Genomic DNA, 15565 nt, shown 5'->3' on the forward strand with positions numbered 1-15565 from the left:
TGGCAAGGCTGCATCTCAGCCTCATACAATACCTCATTCCACTCAATTAGAAGGAACCGTGTCTACACACTATAAATGATTAGTGTTATGCCGGCCTTCGACCGGTAGAGCTTTGTCGCGACTTATCATGCTCCAAGCAATAGATGAATATATTCGTCATGAGAGTCGTTATCATTGCTAATCAAACCAGCAACCGAGACCGCTGATATCTCAGGTATCCTACAATAGATCCCCTCCTCCGAACGCCTAACGCCTCGCTTCTTCTTGCTATTGCAGCATGAATCCATCAATCTGCTAACCGATAGCTAACCATGGTATCAACCTTGTGATTGCTGGTGCTGAAGCTTCGCAGCTGCACCTTCTCTCCGTTTTTGATTTCTTTGGCGTCGCTGTCACCCCATTCGATGGGTACATCAGAGTCTGCGTCTGCGTAAACCAGAACGTTGAAAGTACAGTTGCCATCAAGGACAGGCAGGAATGTGACTGAAGCCGTAATCTGTCGAAATATAGCCTGTATTTCTTCTTGGATTTGTGCCTCGGTCTTCTCTGGTTCAGCGTCTACAGGTGCTGTGTCCCTGTGTTGGTCAGTACCGCCCTGATCAATGTGCTCGGGTCTCCTACCCTGGGGCCGCATTCTCTTTGTCAGGAGCTTTCTTGGACGCTCGGTGTTTTGACGACTTGTTCAGAATCTGGACATCGAATTGCCATCGCTCAACGTGTTCTCCAGTCTCTTTGCTGGTGATAACCACCACTAGTTTAGAAATCTTGCCGCCCACCATCCACTTGTTCAACTGCGACATGATCTTCTTGATGTACGCCTTGACTTGATCGTCCGAGGAGACTTGCAAAGGTTAGCCTTGAGGGCCTTTCTTGTGAGACTGAAGCGATCGTCCTACCGAGCATATTGAGTCCATATTTTTTGACACTGTGTCTGCTTAGTATTCGCCTGCTCTTGGGTTCGTTGTCTCACTCACGGTGTAAAATCCTCGGCAGGATACACACCTCTTTGAAAACTTTCGACAGTCAGCCACTCGCTGCCACCTCTAGAAATCTATGGCCTCTCAAACTCACAGAATCGTGTTAATGGAGTACTCGAAGAACTCGGCTACCAACTTCGAGGAACCTGGAAACTCAATCAGCACAAGGTTCACGACCATCGGTACCTCGACATACCTCGTAAGGCGACTTTGTGAAGTTGTGACTTGTCTTTCCTGTCTACGGCCATTTCGTTTGACGTTGGTGATCACAATTTCGTAGGAAGAATAAGGTGGGAATTCAAAAATGGCAAGAGGGCTTCGGTGTTGACTCTGGACGGTTGGCAGGGTAATCGCACCCGCGCCGTGCCAAGAGCACGTCGCGAGACTACCTAGCCATGAGTTCGTAAAGTGCATCACGTGCCATCTCGGAAGCCCTCCTTAAGCTCAGCCTCGCCGCGGGAGCTCGAAAGTCTATTATTAAGATGAAATACTCGGAATCCGGGATGGGATCCCGAAGTCTTCAGTCACGGCTCTTGAAAAGCTTAGAAATGATGCCCCATCGTTGCGGCAAGAAGTTAGGTAGACGGACGCATATAAATGTGAGGGTGATACCCTGAAAATTATGACGGACGATAGGGCCAGATTCACCAAGTACTACGATTGCAATAGCCGGCAATCGAGAACCTTTCATTTGGCACCATGTCGACTACGCAAAGCGTAGAAAGAGCCACAATTCAATCATGGCTTGAAGGCGTAAGTTCCTAAGATCCAAATTTCCGCAGGTTCCTTATCGCTGGCTATGGTCTGACATTTATCCAGTTCCATCGTGCGAGTGCCGAGCTGAACGCAGAAAAGTGGTGTACCAACTTCATGACCGACGACGTCGAACTCCAGTATGCCAACAATCCGGTGTTGAAGGGAGAGAAGGTCAGAGATATGTTCTCAAGAGTATTCCAACAGCTGGATTTGATGGAGCATGAAATTGTGTACTTTGACTATGTGGCACCACGAATTTATCAGGCTGCTCGGATCCGATATCGGGTCAAGGGCGATGATGCATGCCAGGACATTGAGATCCCGGGTTTTGCAACTTTCTTTGTGCGTAAGGAACCAGATGGGCTGTTGAAATGTTACAGGGCTGAGACCTTCCTCGATCCTTCACAAGTATTTGCTCGGATTGCTCAAAAGTCTGCTGAGGAATCCTGAACTGTCAACCCTGAGGTTAGATCATACCAATATCGCATCATACTATTGTGGAGGACAGCGGAAATTCCATAACGGCGACAGAAGTGTACATAGAAGTATATGACTCCCGATTAGATACCCGATTCGGAACAGTTTCGGACTTGGAATGTTCCAAAAGAGAAGCGGACATCCATATTCAATCGCACTCCGATAGGATAGAATGGTGCTCGTCGGCAATGGGATCATCGGGGAGTCCAAATCGAAGACGTTCTCGAAAATTTCATCCCGAGCCGAGTGTGCAACTCATTCGGAATCGAGTCTAGGCCTCCGAGACTGAGTGCTTTTCTGTGAAGATATTAGCTCAGGGTAACGGAGACAGGGCCTGCGAAATGATTCCTCGCCTTGGATGCAAAGCTGCGATTGTACTTTCCGTTCATACTTTCAAACAACTCCTAGATATTTTCCATGCGATATTACTTATAGTTCGCTCAGAAGGCTTCCTCAGATTTTCAATATATCTATTAAGTCGCAACACCCGACTTGGGTACCAAGTGCCTTGGTACTAACTTAGGTTCACCGTGGAGCTGGATCGTATTGCAGGTCTTTTCCATCGAAGAACATTCCAGACAAGAGATAGGGAGACTGTGGGACCAGATCAGATACTGTAGAAGCTGCCGGGTCAGGGACTGCCGAGACCCAGGCAAAGTTCAGCGTCTTTTCACCTTCAATTTGACTGATGACCTCTGTGATAGGTGATTGAGCGCGAATGTCTCGAATCCATTCCGGAAGACATCATGGAAGAGTACAATGTCCAACTTCTGCTGCACACAGCGGTGGTGGGAGCGACAAGCTCATCATACGGGAACTCAAAAAGGACAAAAAGTCAAGAGAGAAGAGCAAGATCCGATACTTCTGCAAGTCTTCGTCGATTGCTTGGAAGATGGTGATTTAGCTTCCCACTGCATTGCTTCCACGACAGGGTATGGCAGTCACGGCATAGTCAACTTTGAATCTCGGGCAACACCTTTTAACATTGAAGGGAACCAAGAGCGGCTGGGCGATGAGAGAAGTTCGGGTATGTCTACTGTAAGAGCTTCGTGAGCACCGCTGGACGCTAAATCTTTAGGGGATTGTAAGCCCTTCAGCAATCTTAAGGCGGCGGTTCATTAGCAGCACTTAAGTTATGCTCGCCAGGCATACTTTAGAGGCTGAGATCAGACGAGCGAGTCACTAACTAACTAGCCTCTAGCCTACCTAGTAGATAAGTGGGATATCTTTGTAAGTGCCGTCGCTCTAACTTCAACACCCTAAAGTTATATTAGTAATAGACTGTGAGCCTAAGCTTACCTAGGTGTCCTTACTTAAACATACCTAATGTTTCCATTCGGCTTCAATTGCCCACTAGACCGTTTACTCTGCTCACTACTCATTTCTTGCGGTTGAAGTAAAATCACTGCGACGCCATTATGCATTGAGAATCGTCCAGCATGTTGTGCACGACCGACGCGCTCCCCCGTTGAACCTCGTGCGTCCTTGTCACTGAAATCTGAGTGTTCTCGATTGAAATGAACGGCGAACCTTCTCCCACCCCTCGACGCAAGACTTCTCTGGCATGCGAGCACTGCCGGGTGAAAAAGATAAAATGCAATGGGGCCCGTCCAGGTAGGTGGTTCTTCGCCCAACGGGATGTACTGACGTTTCCCGAGTCTGCGGCGCCTGCTTAAAAAGAGGTTGGGGTTCCAGACAATGTCTATATAGACACGTTGAGAAGAAGCCTAGCCCTGCATCGGAGAGGTTTGTCATACTTCCCCTCGGTACCAGCTCCCATTCTGTGTTACTAGTGCTCAACGCTGGCCTCGAGTGCCCGAGGAATCTCAAAGCACATTCGGACAGTTGCTGACATGACGATACCATGCAAGTGTTCTGCGCGAATTGCAGAATCGCATCCAAACTCTAGAACAACGTCAGAACCAAGCTGCACCTCAGGATTTGTGGACTTCGACATCACCTACACAGCAATATCCTCAGGGAAATCCTGATACCGCCCATTTGCCCTCAAGTACTAGCCCGCCTGCAACTGCCACCACCTGTACTCCTGTCAACGCTGTCACTGCCGCTGCTACTGACGACCCACAAAATGAAGGATTCCATGGTATGTCCTCAGCTGCATCTTTCTTAGACTCCGTTCGGCAGGCGATTGAAGCACAAGTATCAAACGAGTTCAGAACAGACACTGCTCCAGTTTCCGCGAGAGCTACACAGACTAGAACTCGGCGACTTCAATACGTGCTGCCTCCTCGGAAAGTATCAGATGAGCTCCAAGAAAACTATTGGAATTTTGTTTATCCACTTTATCCCTTCGTCGCCAGGAAAACGTTCGACCAAATATACAGGTCACTTTGGGAGAGCGCTCCTCTGCCAGACACCCATTCGCATCTCATGCGCCTTGACGAGAGTGCTTCTATGGCAACGCTGAATCTTGTCCTTGCTCTTGGCTGTCAGTATTGTGTCCAAAACGAGCCTGGAGAGGCACATGAAGAGGCCGAGGTCTTCTTTGAAAGAGCACATGCGTTAGTGCCTTATGATCCTACTGACACGAGTGTTCTCTCGTTACAATTTGTCCAAGTGATGCTGCTGATGGCACAATACTTGATTGGAACCGGAAAATCTCACAAAGCTTGGGGAATCATCGGCGTGGCTCTCCGCGCCTGCCACCACCTTGGCATCCATCGCATCGCTATCTCGCTGCGGAATCCCTTGAACGACCAAGACAGAGAGTGGGTGAGGAGGATCTATCTTGGCTGTGTAACCCTCGAGAGGTAAGTGCTCTCAGCTCCATGAAGATGATCATCCGCATCGCAGATATTCATAGTCTCATTAGGATTGTCTGTATGAATTTGGGTCGACCTGCCATGATAACAGTTTGTAATGACTGTCCGACTCTTCTCCCTTTGCAGACCGAAGATGGAAATTTTAACGTGATAAGTCCGAGTGATCCGTCCGCCGAACCGTCTGTTCTAGCATTCTTTGTGGTATCCACAAAACTCTACGACATTGCGCAGCAGATTCTCCTTTCATTCTATTCGGAAGAGAAACCTGATGTGGCCCGAGGCTATCATCGATATTTCGAAGGGAACCCTTCCGTCTTGAAGCTTGACAGAAAGCTCCAGGAGTGGTGCGATGACATTCCTGCAAACTTGGAGTTTCGCAGTGGTACGTCGATAGCACAGGCTCAGAACGACTTGGCGGTCACGATCCGGCGACAGGCAATTGTTCTCCGTCTGAGGTACATTTGACAACTCCTACAATCATCCAGGAAAACATTGACCAACAGACACTTAGATATCTCCAAGTCAGAATTTACCTATTCCGTCCAGTATTTGCCACACTTTGTGTCTCTCAATCTGCACCCACCTCTGAGAACCCTAGTGGAAGACCATGTGGCGAAGACTTGAACTATCGTGTTGCTTTACAGTGCTGTGTTCTCTGTGTGAAAGCAGCCAAGGAGCTTATCGAAATCATGCACAATAACTTGACCACAACGAGAAGCTGGGGCAGAAAGCCTGCGTGGCTATATGGAACTCTTCGTAAGTGGCGTCTTACAACTCACGGGCCTTAGACTCATATTTCGTACCTTCCGAGATATCTGGAGCTGACTTGGAGCTTTTTATAGATGTGTACCTTTCTGCCACGGTCCTACTGGCGGCTCGTTTCCGACCTGTTGTCACTCTAGGGGCTATATCGGACAGTGAGCTTCAACTCTCATGGCAGATGGCGATGGAAATACTTCAAAGTTTCCAGAACGACAATATTTCCGCACAAAGATGCGTGTTTGCTCTTCGCACCCTTTATGGCAGACTTTGGTTGTCTGCCGATACCCATGTTGTGACTGGTAACGAGAATTTCCAGATGCAAACTCGACTTCCAAACAACAACTTGGTTGGGAATGGCCAGGTACAGAGCTTTCAACCTACTGATGGAGCGTTGAGCGATCAGGTTGCCTTGGATGGACAAGAAATATCTCAAGTGTTCGAATGGGCTGATTTATTCGATGCATTCGATCCATCCGATCTTTCCTGGTTGAATGTTGTTCCGGGCGACCTCTTGGCTTGAAGATCTGCCGTCGATCCATTTGGCCGCCGAAGGGAGACTGAAGGAAAGCCGAAGGGGGACAGTCTAGGCCACGGGAGTGCCTGTATGGAGTTTTAACTATAGCGCTCGTGTCCACTATAACCAATATCGGCGCCTCTTCCCTCCCTCCTTCTAACTACTCCCTTTGTCACTTGTGCAATTTCCAGCCACCGTTTGCCTGCCAGTAGACCTGGCAGTGCTTCAGGAGTACCCAGCATCGACTTATCTCGTCGGGTGTGGAGATGCAGTGCAATGTTTCAAATAAGTGGGAGTGGTGCCTGTACTTTCATCTTTGGCAGCATTCCAAGTGCGTTCAGCTCCTGATTCATCTCAAAGATGCTCTCCATGGTGTCTACAAAACCTGTCCATCCTAGTCGGCGTGCCTATCATCAGAGTGTCAGCAGCCTCAACAGGAGTTTGGTGTACACTTCACTCACTTTGTTCATTGAGAGTGGCCCGAACAATACAAACATCACATCTCCGATCAGGAAATTGGCTTCAACTTCCAGAAATGGATCAAACGTCAAGTTTTCCCGCTGCATTATATCTTTCCAGGCCTTGTGGTTCTCAGGGTCTTTGGCCCATCCCACCATTGAAAAAGCAAGTTTGCACGATTGAGGAGGGCCGTACCTGCGTTGGCTCTGGTCAGCAGCAGCACTCAAGCAAGACGAGTGGAGTTTGGGACTTGCCCTATGGGTGTATCTTTGCCACCTCCGACCTTGAACTCGGGCCAATCAGAATCATCTTCACTGGGTGGTTGCACTCCTTTTTGGACGCCAAACCAGCGGACGAGTTCATGAAAGATACGATCCCAAGAGATTGGGCTTGTGTCTTGGCTGTTGAATGCTTCATTCCTGCATTTATCCTCGAGTATGACCCATTCGCTGAGGTAGCCGGTCAAGAGTGCACTCCCGTGGTGCGCGCAATATTGCTGCCAAAGCTCCCAGGTGCTCGGGAACGCCAATGTAGTTCCGCGCTCAGCAGCAACAGCAGCATACACGGCGAATGCGTACAGTCCATTCATCTGGGCCGTCGAGGATGTTCCGACGATGAACGGAGGTCGAATTACATTCCACTCCACGCCGTTTGTAGCACAGTACTCGAAGACAAGATCTTCCTGAGGGTAGTAGAAATTGGGTGCCAGATGGCGAGGTTGAGGATCAGATTCAAGGTTGGGAGTGCGAGCTCGTCCAAGGTGAGTTCCATAGTTTTTGGCCCCCGTTTGAAGAAGAAAGCGTTTGGGCTTTATGTCGGTATGGCTTAGAGCCTGGAGAAATTTCGATAGCATGGCTACGTTGACATCCACCAGTTGCTGATCGTTAGACCACAGGGGCTCTCCATCCTCTGGCTTCGGCTGGAGATATGCGTAGTAGAAGATGTACTGTACCTTCCCAACGGCTCCGGCCGCGTTTAGAATGGCTGCGATCTCTTTCGGGTCGGACTGCAGATCGCAACCAATGTGGTGAACTCGACTGCGTACATTCAACGGAAGCAAATTCAGCATGCTTGGCGGGATGGGGCGTCTCGACAACGTGTAGATCTTCCCCCATCGTTGAGGCGAATTCAAAAGCGCTCTTAGTGTGTTGAAACCAGAGATGCCATTAGCGCCCGTGATCAAAGCTGTAAGTCCAGAAAGCTGAGGGTCGAATTGAGGTAGATTGTGGTAGATGCCGACATTACGGACAGGATATTGTGCAGACGACATTGGAAATGGACAGCTTCTGGATTGTCCGGAATGGATTTTTGTTGTGAGATGAGTGGGGTGACAGCTTCTTGAGCATTGTTGCCCACCGCATCGTATTTAAAGCCATACTGATAGACACCGCAGCCATAGGATTTGGCTGTCGACATCGAGATACTCGGCTTCAAACCTCTTGATGCCTGGAGAACCTTGGACTTTCTGGGGGCGGGGGCGGGGGCGGAGGCGGAGGCGGAGGGCATCAGACAAGGCGCCATGCAGAAAGTATAGCGATGCCGAGGCAGCCCAGACTAGGCATAGGTTGGTAGCTAGTTTGCTTAGCGGCGATCCGCTAACTAACTAGCTTTGTTTCGTGATCGCTGACCACACTCAAACATGTTTACCTAAGATATTGTCTTACCAATCAACAAATCCAAATCCCTGTGCACTTTGCTCCCCTCAGGCGGGCGAGGACATCACTTCTTTCTCCACGACCGTCGGCCGAGGGAGCATTTTTGCAAAGATGAGGGTATCAGTCATCGTCTTAGGGTACAGCGTCGCATTACCACTTCAGAACTCGGCTAAGTTCATTCCTTAATCTCAAAGCGCCATCTACGGTGTCCAAACTAGCACTCGGTGGTTGTTGAACAGAGCTTGTCAGGGCCGTCGTTCTGCCTCGGCCCCTGTCAGCGTCGAACGAGATGAACCTAACAACCGAAACCATGCGTGCTCCTCGTTGCTCAATTTGTTCAAAGACTTTCAGCCGGAGAGAACATTTGCGTCGTCATATGATTACGCGTAAGTAGTGCTGCTTGTTTGGTTAGCATTCTAGCGCAGGAGCATTTTGAACGAAATTGGAAAGCGACTTATTGACATGTGGCCTCATCAGATACGGGCCATAGACCTTTCGCATGTTCCAAGTGTGGTAGGGCTTTCAAGAGAAGGTATGTGGCTACTCGTGACATAGTGACACCCAGTCCGACGTGAATTTTCGTCAGCTAACATAGCCCGCAAAGGGATATCTATACGAGACATGCCGAAATCTGTCAAGTCGTTGGAGAGCTTTCCGAATCCACCACTGAGACAACCACTTCAGATATCGATGTTGGCCATCGCGAAGAACTCTTCTCCCCAAGAGACAGTTTAATCTTGCACCCGTCCGGCATAGGGGTAACACAGTCATTCATCTCGCTGCAACTGGAACAAGAGTGCTTGGAAAGACTTCAGAGCCAAGATATTCACGACTCGCTTTCCTTCTTTGTTCGAGTCACGTCGACACGCGGTTTTGCCGCTACGTTTGACCCTGAGCTTTCCTCACTATCCAAACTACGTTGCGGACAATTTGCTCCTTGTGAGAGCGCAAATATGCAAAATACTCGTGGCCCGATACAACAATTTCCAAATTTCATCCTGGACATGCCGGAAGACTTTCCTTGCAACGACTGGATGGAGACATTGGTATCAGACACTACGGACTCCGCAACACATGATTCGAATGCACGGCTAACGGCAGCATCTATCCCTTCAGAAACAACAACAAAGGAGCCGTGGATTGGCGGACAGCCTGCGAATGCAACTGCATACGACCCGTTGTACGAGGTCGCCAGAGAGATTGTGGCAAGACTCAACTCTACCATTCTAAAGAAAGCTCCGAACAGTCCAATTCGTCTGGAACCAGGCGAGGCGTTGATGAAACGCGCCGATGACTTCTTCAGCCCTGATAATCTGCGTCGCTTCATAGAGCTCTACTGGTCGACCTGGTACCCGCACTGGCCTGTGATCCACAGGCCAACCTTCATCTACACAAACATTCCGTACACGCTCATCGCAGTGATGGTGCTGATCGGGGCGAGTTACTCAGCTGACCCGGAAGACGGCTACTGGGCTAAGCTCTTTTGTGACGCAGTAGAGGAAACGATTTTTGGTGACGAGTATTTTGGCGACAGCTCCTCCTACTCGGCGTTGAACGCAGTCTGCGTTAACAGGCGCCTGAGAGCACTTCAAGCCGCCCATGCTATGTGTCTTTGCCAATTCTGGGAAGGAGACGATAGAGCAAAACGGCGAGTAAGGAAGCATCGGTACGGACAGGTTGTCGCAGTAAGTTTGGGTTTCCAATTTTTCGGTCGAGGCGAGTTGAGCGACTGAGATGAGACCTACTTAGATGGCTCGAGAACTAGGCTTCGCCAAAGCTATGCATCTGGATTTCGTATCTCTCTCCGAAGCCGAGTTCGATTGGGAGGATTTTGCATTCAAAGAAGAGCTCATACGGTCCACACATTTTACTACTCGTCAACCGTCATACCATGTGCTAACAATTGTAACGCAGGACCCTCAATTACATTGTTGTACTCGACGGTGGTTTCGTAATGATGAACAACATGCCTCCCAGAGTCCTGCCCTCCGAGTTGCGCGCGGATCTCGTCTGTCCCGAGGCCTGTTTTCAGGCAAGCACGAAAGCCGCCTGCTTCAACCACCTGAGGACATGGGTTTCTCATCCTCTATGGAGGGGTCGACGTATCTCGATCGCAGAAGCATTGAAAATCATAAGCAGCAGCCGGGAATTGGACTCTGAGACGGTGCAATTCTTCACTCATCTCGGGGACGTGAACCTGGGTATTTTGATCATCGGTAGGTTTTGGTTTGGTGCACAATTTGAAAGCACTCATGGAATGAACGAAGTCTGTGTCTAACGGCAAACCGGAATCTCTGTAGCCATCCATTCTGTGATCTTCCATATTCGGTCATCAATCGGACTCCAGTATGGTTGCCAGTCTTTTCAATACTGGCTTCGGAACTGGAACTGCATCTGGATCCTCCGCTCACGGGAGAACGTCCCACAAGCATTTGGAACACCGTCGCCATCGGAAAAGGCAGTCGATGATTCAGAAGGACGGTGGCGAGGCCCTGGCTTCATGAAGAACTCGTTGCAGTTCTGGTACCTGGCACAAATTGTCCTTCGCTGGGCATGCGATCAGCAATCTGATCCACAATACACGCTTGTGAGCACCGCTCCCAATTATAGTACCAATTACGACCAAGCAGACATGGCTACCCTGAAGGCCTTACTCAGATTGGAGTATAGTAGTCGAAAGCCTCCGGGTTAACATCTCACTTGTTTAATACCAGGCACTCTTGAGAACGTTGGCGCTGATGGAATGTGAAAGAAAACATGTATCCCAGTTGAGTCCTCTTCGCATATTGAGGTAGCACAGCCACAGGACATACTCGCGCTGCGGCAAAGCTGTGAGCTTCTCCCACAGGGCCTGAACCGAATCTGTCAATGAACTCAACACTTACTATACGGTCGGGCAGCGAGGTGATTACAACCTGTTCGCCGAAGAGCTTTTAACTTCTCTCAGATCGGGATGCAGATCTAGTCCTTGACTATGTTCGTCAACTACTCTTTCCGTTGCTCAAGAAAAGTTTTATGAATGAATTGTTGGCCATCATAAGCCAGGTGTAGCGAAAGAAGGTCAGGAAGCTACAAGCGACAAGCTCACGGAAGTGTTTGACAGTGTTGCGATAGAGCCGTCGCCCCAGATCTTCGTCGATGCTTTCTTTCGGTGAACATGGAGGAATAGATTGCAATCCACTGGGCACGGTGTCTTCGCACCGACGTCAAGTCGATCCTCTTACTTTCGTACAGCGTCGGTGGGGAGTCGTATCTTGATCATCCTGATACGTAAAGCTATAGAAGAGCACCATCGAGGCAGGAGGAAGATATATCGGTCGTAGTCCGACCCTAGAGAGTGAGTCGCACTGTGAGGAGGAGGTCCTGAGAAGGTTCAGGAGGAGCGGGTCGTGGGCAGGTAGTCTTGAAGCGGCGCTGTATCGGAGCAGTCAAACCACTTCGCGGTGTTGAAGGTTTCTCATGGCGTAAATTAATGACCAAACGTGCCTGATGACAGTCGGATTGGATCGAACCTCTTCTGTTGTACGACACGCACCAAATTCGGATGGTGATGGTGTGCGGCTCTCGTGCGCCGGCGGGCGAGCAAGATTCGGCTAAAAGGCTAAACAGCGCCTCCCACCAAGATCATCGCTTGGCCCATTATTCTCCTGCTTTCCCTCATCCCCATGGAGTCCGGGCACGGCAACACCTCACTGCGGCTGACTGGGACAAGGACCCTCTAGCGCAGCCATTGGCTCGGAATCCGAAGTGCCAATGCCATGAAGACCCAGACAGTGTTGGTGTCCACTGTCATTGTTCGATGCAAGAATTGGCGTGATGAGGGTGTCCTACTTAGAAGCATCAAGTAGTTCTTCACCTCCATCGTCTGCTGAGCACTGAAACCACCAGACCGTACCAGTTAGAGAACGTCGTTTCAACGGACACATAGCTTTCACTCAGTGATCATCACACAATGGACAAGGTACGTAAAGTTCGCGCCGCGAAGCTAGAGTCGCGAACTGATCAGATCCTAGTTCAACTTGAAAGGCCAGACGGCAGTGATATCAGGGGCAGCTCGCGGCCTCGGTCTCGCCTTCGCCGAAGCTCTGGCATCAGCAGGGTGCAATATCGCAGTCTTGGACATTCTTCCCGAAGCATCACCGGCACTATTCGAGCTGCAGTCACAATACGATGTCAAAGTCAAGTACTACACCATTGACATCACAGTCCGAGACCAGGTCACTCGTACAGTCTCGCAGATTGTCCAAGAGTTCGGCAGCGTAGACATCAACATCAACGCCGCCGGGGTTGTGACTGACGAGCCCTTCCTGACCACCTCTGACAAAAACCTCCAGCGAACCTTTGCGGTCAATGTCAATGGATCCTTCATTGTAGCGCAAGCCTGTGCGAACGCCATGGTTGAACGGTACAAGTCGCAGCACGGCGACGCGCCCGCGACGGATGCGACGACTGGAAGCATCGTCTTCATTGCCAGTATCGCCACCTACATCGCCAGCACCGCACAGCAAATCTCATGTTACACAGCGTCGAAAGCGGCCATCAAGGGCCTCGTGAAACCGGTGGCGATGGAGCTGTCCCGTTACGGAATCCGAGTCAACAGTCTCAGCCCAGGCTACACCATGACCGACATGATGAGGGGCCTACAGTCCGAGCAACCGAGTCTGGTCAAGCAGTTTGAGAAAGAGACCTTATTCGGGAGGATTGGCTTGCCGGAAGAGCTGAAAGGGGCCGTACTATGGCTATGCTCCTCCAAGGCCAGCGGCTGGTATACCGGCCAGGATTTGCTGCTTGACGGTGGTGCGACTTCTTGGAAACATCCTGCAGTTTTGAACTGAATCACAGGAGGGTATTCGCGATCTTGAAAGGTACACATCTACTGTGCAAATGGACTGAGACTCTTGCAACCTCACCAGCCTCCAGGCACCACGTGGGGCTTGTTTCGACAGCCTCGAAGTCGTACTGTCGTAGACCTATGGAAAGCAGAGCCACACTTTGTGCCTTTGTTTGAGGCTCGGCAATTAGGTAAAATGTCCCGCGTATACTATCTACTTATAACAAAGATGTCTCCTCCAATGAACCGAGTCTAGTCTTGCCGCCTTTGGAAATGCATCCGTTCCTTGAATCCTCCAGCCGAGCGACGCTCAAAATAAGGCCTTGTTAGCCGAAGACTTGATACGGTTCTATTCAGCCTTGGAATTAGTATGACTGTCATTGTCTTCAACCGGGGCTGGAATCTTGGTGACGCCCATTCGCCCGGGATGGAACCGGCCAGTGGCCATGGTGATCTTCCCGGATCTCGCGTGGCGGACCAGGGTTAGCCCTCTATGGGTCTCGCATATGATCCGGATTGTCGGGATGGGGAATCGTGGAGTTTCGTTCTATAGCACGTAGTGAAAGGTGGGGGATGAACTATGCCGACAGTTGAACAAGCACGGCAGACCTGGCAGAATCTGGAGAATAAGGGGGAATGGGAGGGGAGAGGTTGCTAAACGGCTAAATGGCAGAATTGAGAAAAGCTGCAGTACAATGCGAGAAGGAAAATGCGGAGCAGAGTGGGTATTGTTACCAACAGATATTGCAGCATCGCATCTACGCGTACAACTCTCTCGTGCTCGTACAGTCTGGAGTCTCCCAGTGGAGACCGACGACCGTGGGGAAAAAACCATCCGTGGAGAGAGAGCCATCTCGCAACCAGGTACGAGTACTTGGTCCAAACCAGACAATTCCACGACATTGTCTTCCTTCTCTACTGTGCAGACGAGCCTTCCACTCACAATACTCTTTCTACATCTCTCTCCCAGCCTTGCTAGCATCATGTCAACCGAGACCAAACCCAAAACAACGTGCCGGTGGGCGGCGTTGTCCCTGTCCAACATCGCGTCAGTGTTCCTCCCAGATCTACTCGGTCGTGAGGAGGCACAGTACGACCACAAGCTGGTGGCCGTCAGCACGACGGGCACAAATGAGCGAGCACAGAACTGGTTCAAGGACAACAAGATCCCAGACGCCGAGAACATCGTCGTCTACAACTCGTGGCAGACGATGTTGGAGCAGGGCGACTTTGACATCGTGTACATCTCGACGCCGCACACGCTGCATTACGAAGAGGTGATGAAGGCGCTCCAGTGCAAGAGAAACATCCTGGTCGAGAAGCCGGCGACCATGAACGCGGCGCAGTACCGCAAATGCGTCGACCTCGCGACTCAGCAGGGCGTCGTGCTCATGGAGGCCATGTGGACGCGCCATCTCCCCGCGACGAGGTACCTGCAGGAGGAGCTCCTGCCCAAGATCGGCAAGGTGAGGAGGGTGTACTCGGACTTCTCGTTCCCCATCGTCGGGCCGGACCTCCAGGACACGTCGCGGTTTCTGGACAAAGCGGCCGGCGCCGGCGCGCTGCTCGACCAGGGTGTCTATGCGCTGACGTGGGCGGACCTCGCCCTGAACGGCGTCGAGGTCGGCGAAACGAACGTGGCCCACTCCAGTTCCTGGAGCGTCCCGGGGAGGCCCGGCGAGGTCGACGACATCAACACCGTGGTGCTTGCGAGCAGCAGCAAGGGAGCCACCGCCATCGTCACGACCAGCATGACCATCCCTGGATCGAGCAAGCCTGCCTTCTACGTTCGCCTCGGCGCCCAGAAGGCCGCTCCTTCGGTCAGGATCGAAGGCACAGAAGCCTCGGTGGCCATTCCCTTTCCGCCCATTCGGCCGGAGGAGCTGCACGTGCAATGGTACGGATACGATCACTTGAATGAGGATGGCACGGAAAAGAACGAGGTCATCAAGAAACCCGTCGTTGGCTGGGGGATCTGGTATCAGGCGGACGTCATCGCGGCCGCCGTGTTCAACAAGCAACCCGGCGTGATAGGCGCCCAGGAGAGCTTGAGGGTGTTGGGATGGATGGACCAGGCTCGGGCACAGGCAGGTATAACATATGACGAGAAACTGGAGCAAGTGTAAGATCATTGGACGCAGGGGTTCAAGTGAACATGCTGGACCATCAGAGACGGCTCGGAAGGTAAAATCCTCCGGGGACGGCGGTTTCACCATAAGAAACTCTCGCTACCTTTACATTCTAGAAAAGTTGGAAAACCGATGAGGAACGAGCCGGGAAACTTTCCACGAAAAGGGAACGCACCACTTCGTATTCAATTGAACGGCATGGTTGAATAGGAGTGTTGTCAA

At 50.9% G+C, this 15565-nt stretch overlaps 7 protein-coding genes across 7 annotated transcripts; 5 read left to right on the top strand and 2 right to left on the bottom strand.

Annotated features, from left to right (window-relative positions):
• Positions 1 to 286: 286 nt before the first annotated feature.
• PV08_10293 (uncharacterized protein) lies at positions 287 to 1225 on the bottom strand (the record flags this gene model as incomplete). Its single annotated transcript, XM_016384608.1, has 6 exons — positions 287 to 575; positions 622 to 841; positions 897 to 925; positions 975 to 1013; positions 1072 to 1123; positions 1174 to 1225. The coding sequence occupies 6 exons, from the start codon at positions 1223 to 1225 to the stop codon at positions 287 to 289; spliced, it is 681 nt and encodes a 226-aa protein (XP_016231210.1).
• Positions 1226 to 1676: 451 nt separating this feature from the next.
• On the top strand, positions 1677 to 2183 carry PV08_10294 (uncharacterized protein; the record flags this gene model as incomplete). The annotated part of the gene is made up of 2 exons (XM_016384609.1): positions 1677 to 1730; positions 1797 to 2183. The coding sequence occupies 2 exons, from the start codon at positions 1677 to 1679 to the stop codon at positions 2181 to 2183; spliced, it is 441 nt and encodes a 146-aa protein (XP_016231211.1).
• A 2133-nt stretch (positions 2184 to 4316) lies between these two features.
• Positions 4317 to 6275, top strand: PV08_10295 (uncharacterized protein; the record flags this gene model as incomplete). The annotated part of the gene is made up of 4 exons (XM_016384610.1): positions 4317 to 4981; positions 5044 to 5448; positions 5505 to 5749; positions 5836 to 6275. The coding sequence occupies 4 exons, from the start codon at positions 4317 to 4319 to the stop codon at positions 6273 to 6275; spliced, it is 1755 nt and encodes a 584-aa protein (XP_016231212.1).
• Positions 6276 to 6550: 275 nt separating this feature from the next.
• PV08_10296 (uncharacterized protein) lies at positions 6551 to 7998 on the bottom strand (the record flags this gene model as incomplete). Its single annotated transcript, XM_016384611.1, has 3 exons — positions 6551 to 6676; positions 6731 to 6934; positions 7012 to 7998. The coding sequence occupies 3 exons, from the start codon at positions 7996 to 7998 to the stop codon at positions 6551 to 6553; spliced, it is 1317 nt and encodes a 438-aa protein (XP_016231213.1).
• Positions 7999 to 9387: 1389 nt separating this feature from the next.
• On the top strand, positions 9388 to 11075 carry PV08_10297 (uncharacterized protein; the record flags this gene model as incomplete). Its single annotated transcript, XM_016384612.1, has 4 exons — positions 9388 to 10068; positions 10133 to 10239; positions 10298 to 10599; positions 10684 to 11075. The coding sequence occupies 4 exons, from the start codon at positions 9388 to 9390 to the stop codon at positions 11073 to 11075; spliced, it is 1482 nt and encodes a 493-aa protein (XP_016231214.1).
• A 1260-nt stretch (positions 11076 to 12335) lies between these two features.
• PV08_10298 (uncharacterized protein) lies at positions 12336 to 13218 on the top strand (the record flags this gene model as incomplete). Its single annotated transcript, XM_016384613.1, has 2 exons — positions 12336 to 12344; positions 12397 to 13218. 2 exons carry the CDS (start codon positions 12336 to 12338, stop codon positions 13216 to 13218), a joined length of 831 nt encoding a protein of 276 aa, XP_016231215.1.
• Positions 13219 to 14197: 979 nt separating this feature from the next.
• PV08_10299 (uncharacterized protein) lies at positions 14198 to 15340 on the top strand (the record flags this gene model as incomplete). The annotated part of the gene is made up of 1 exon (XM_016384614.1): positions 14198 to 15340. One exon carries the CDS (start codon positions 14198 to 14200, stop codon positions 15338 to 15340), a length of 1143 nt encoding a protein of 380 aa, XP_016231216.1.
• Between the last annotated feature and the right edge of the window lie 225 nt (positions 15341 to 15565).

Source organism: Exophiala spinifera, assembly GCF_000836115.1.
Source record: "Exophiala spinifera strain CBS 89968 unplaced genomic scaffold supercont1.8, whole genome shotgun sequence".
NCBI classification, from domain to species: Eukaryota; Fungi; Ascomycota; class Eurotiomycetes; order Chaetothyriales; family Herpotrichiellaceae; genus Exophiala; species Exophiala spinifera.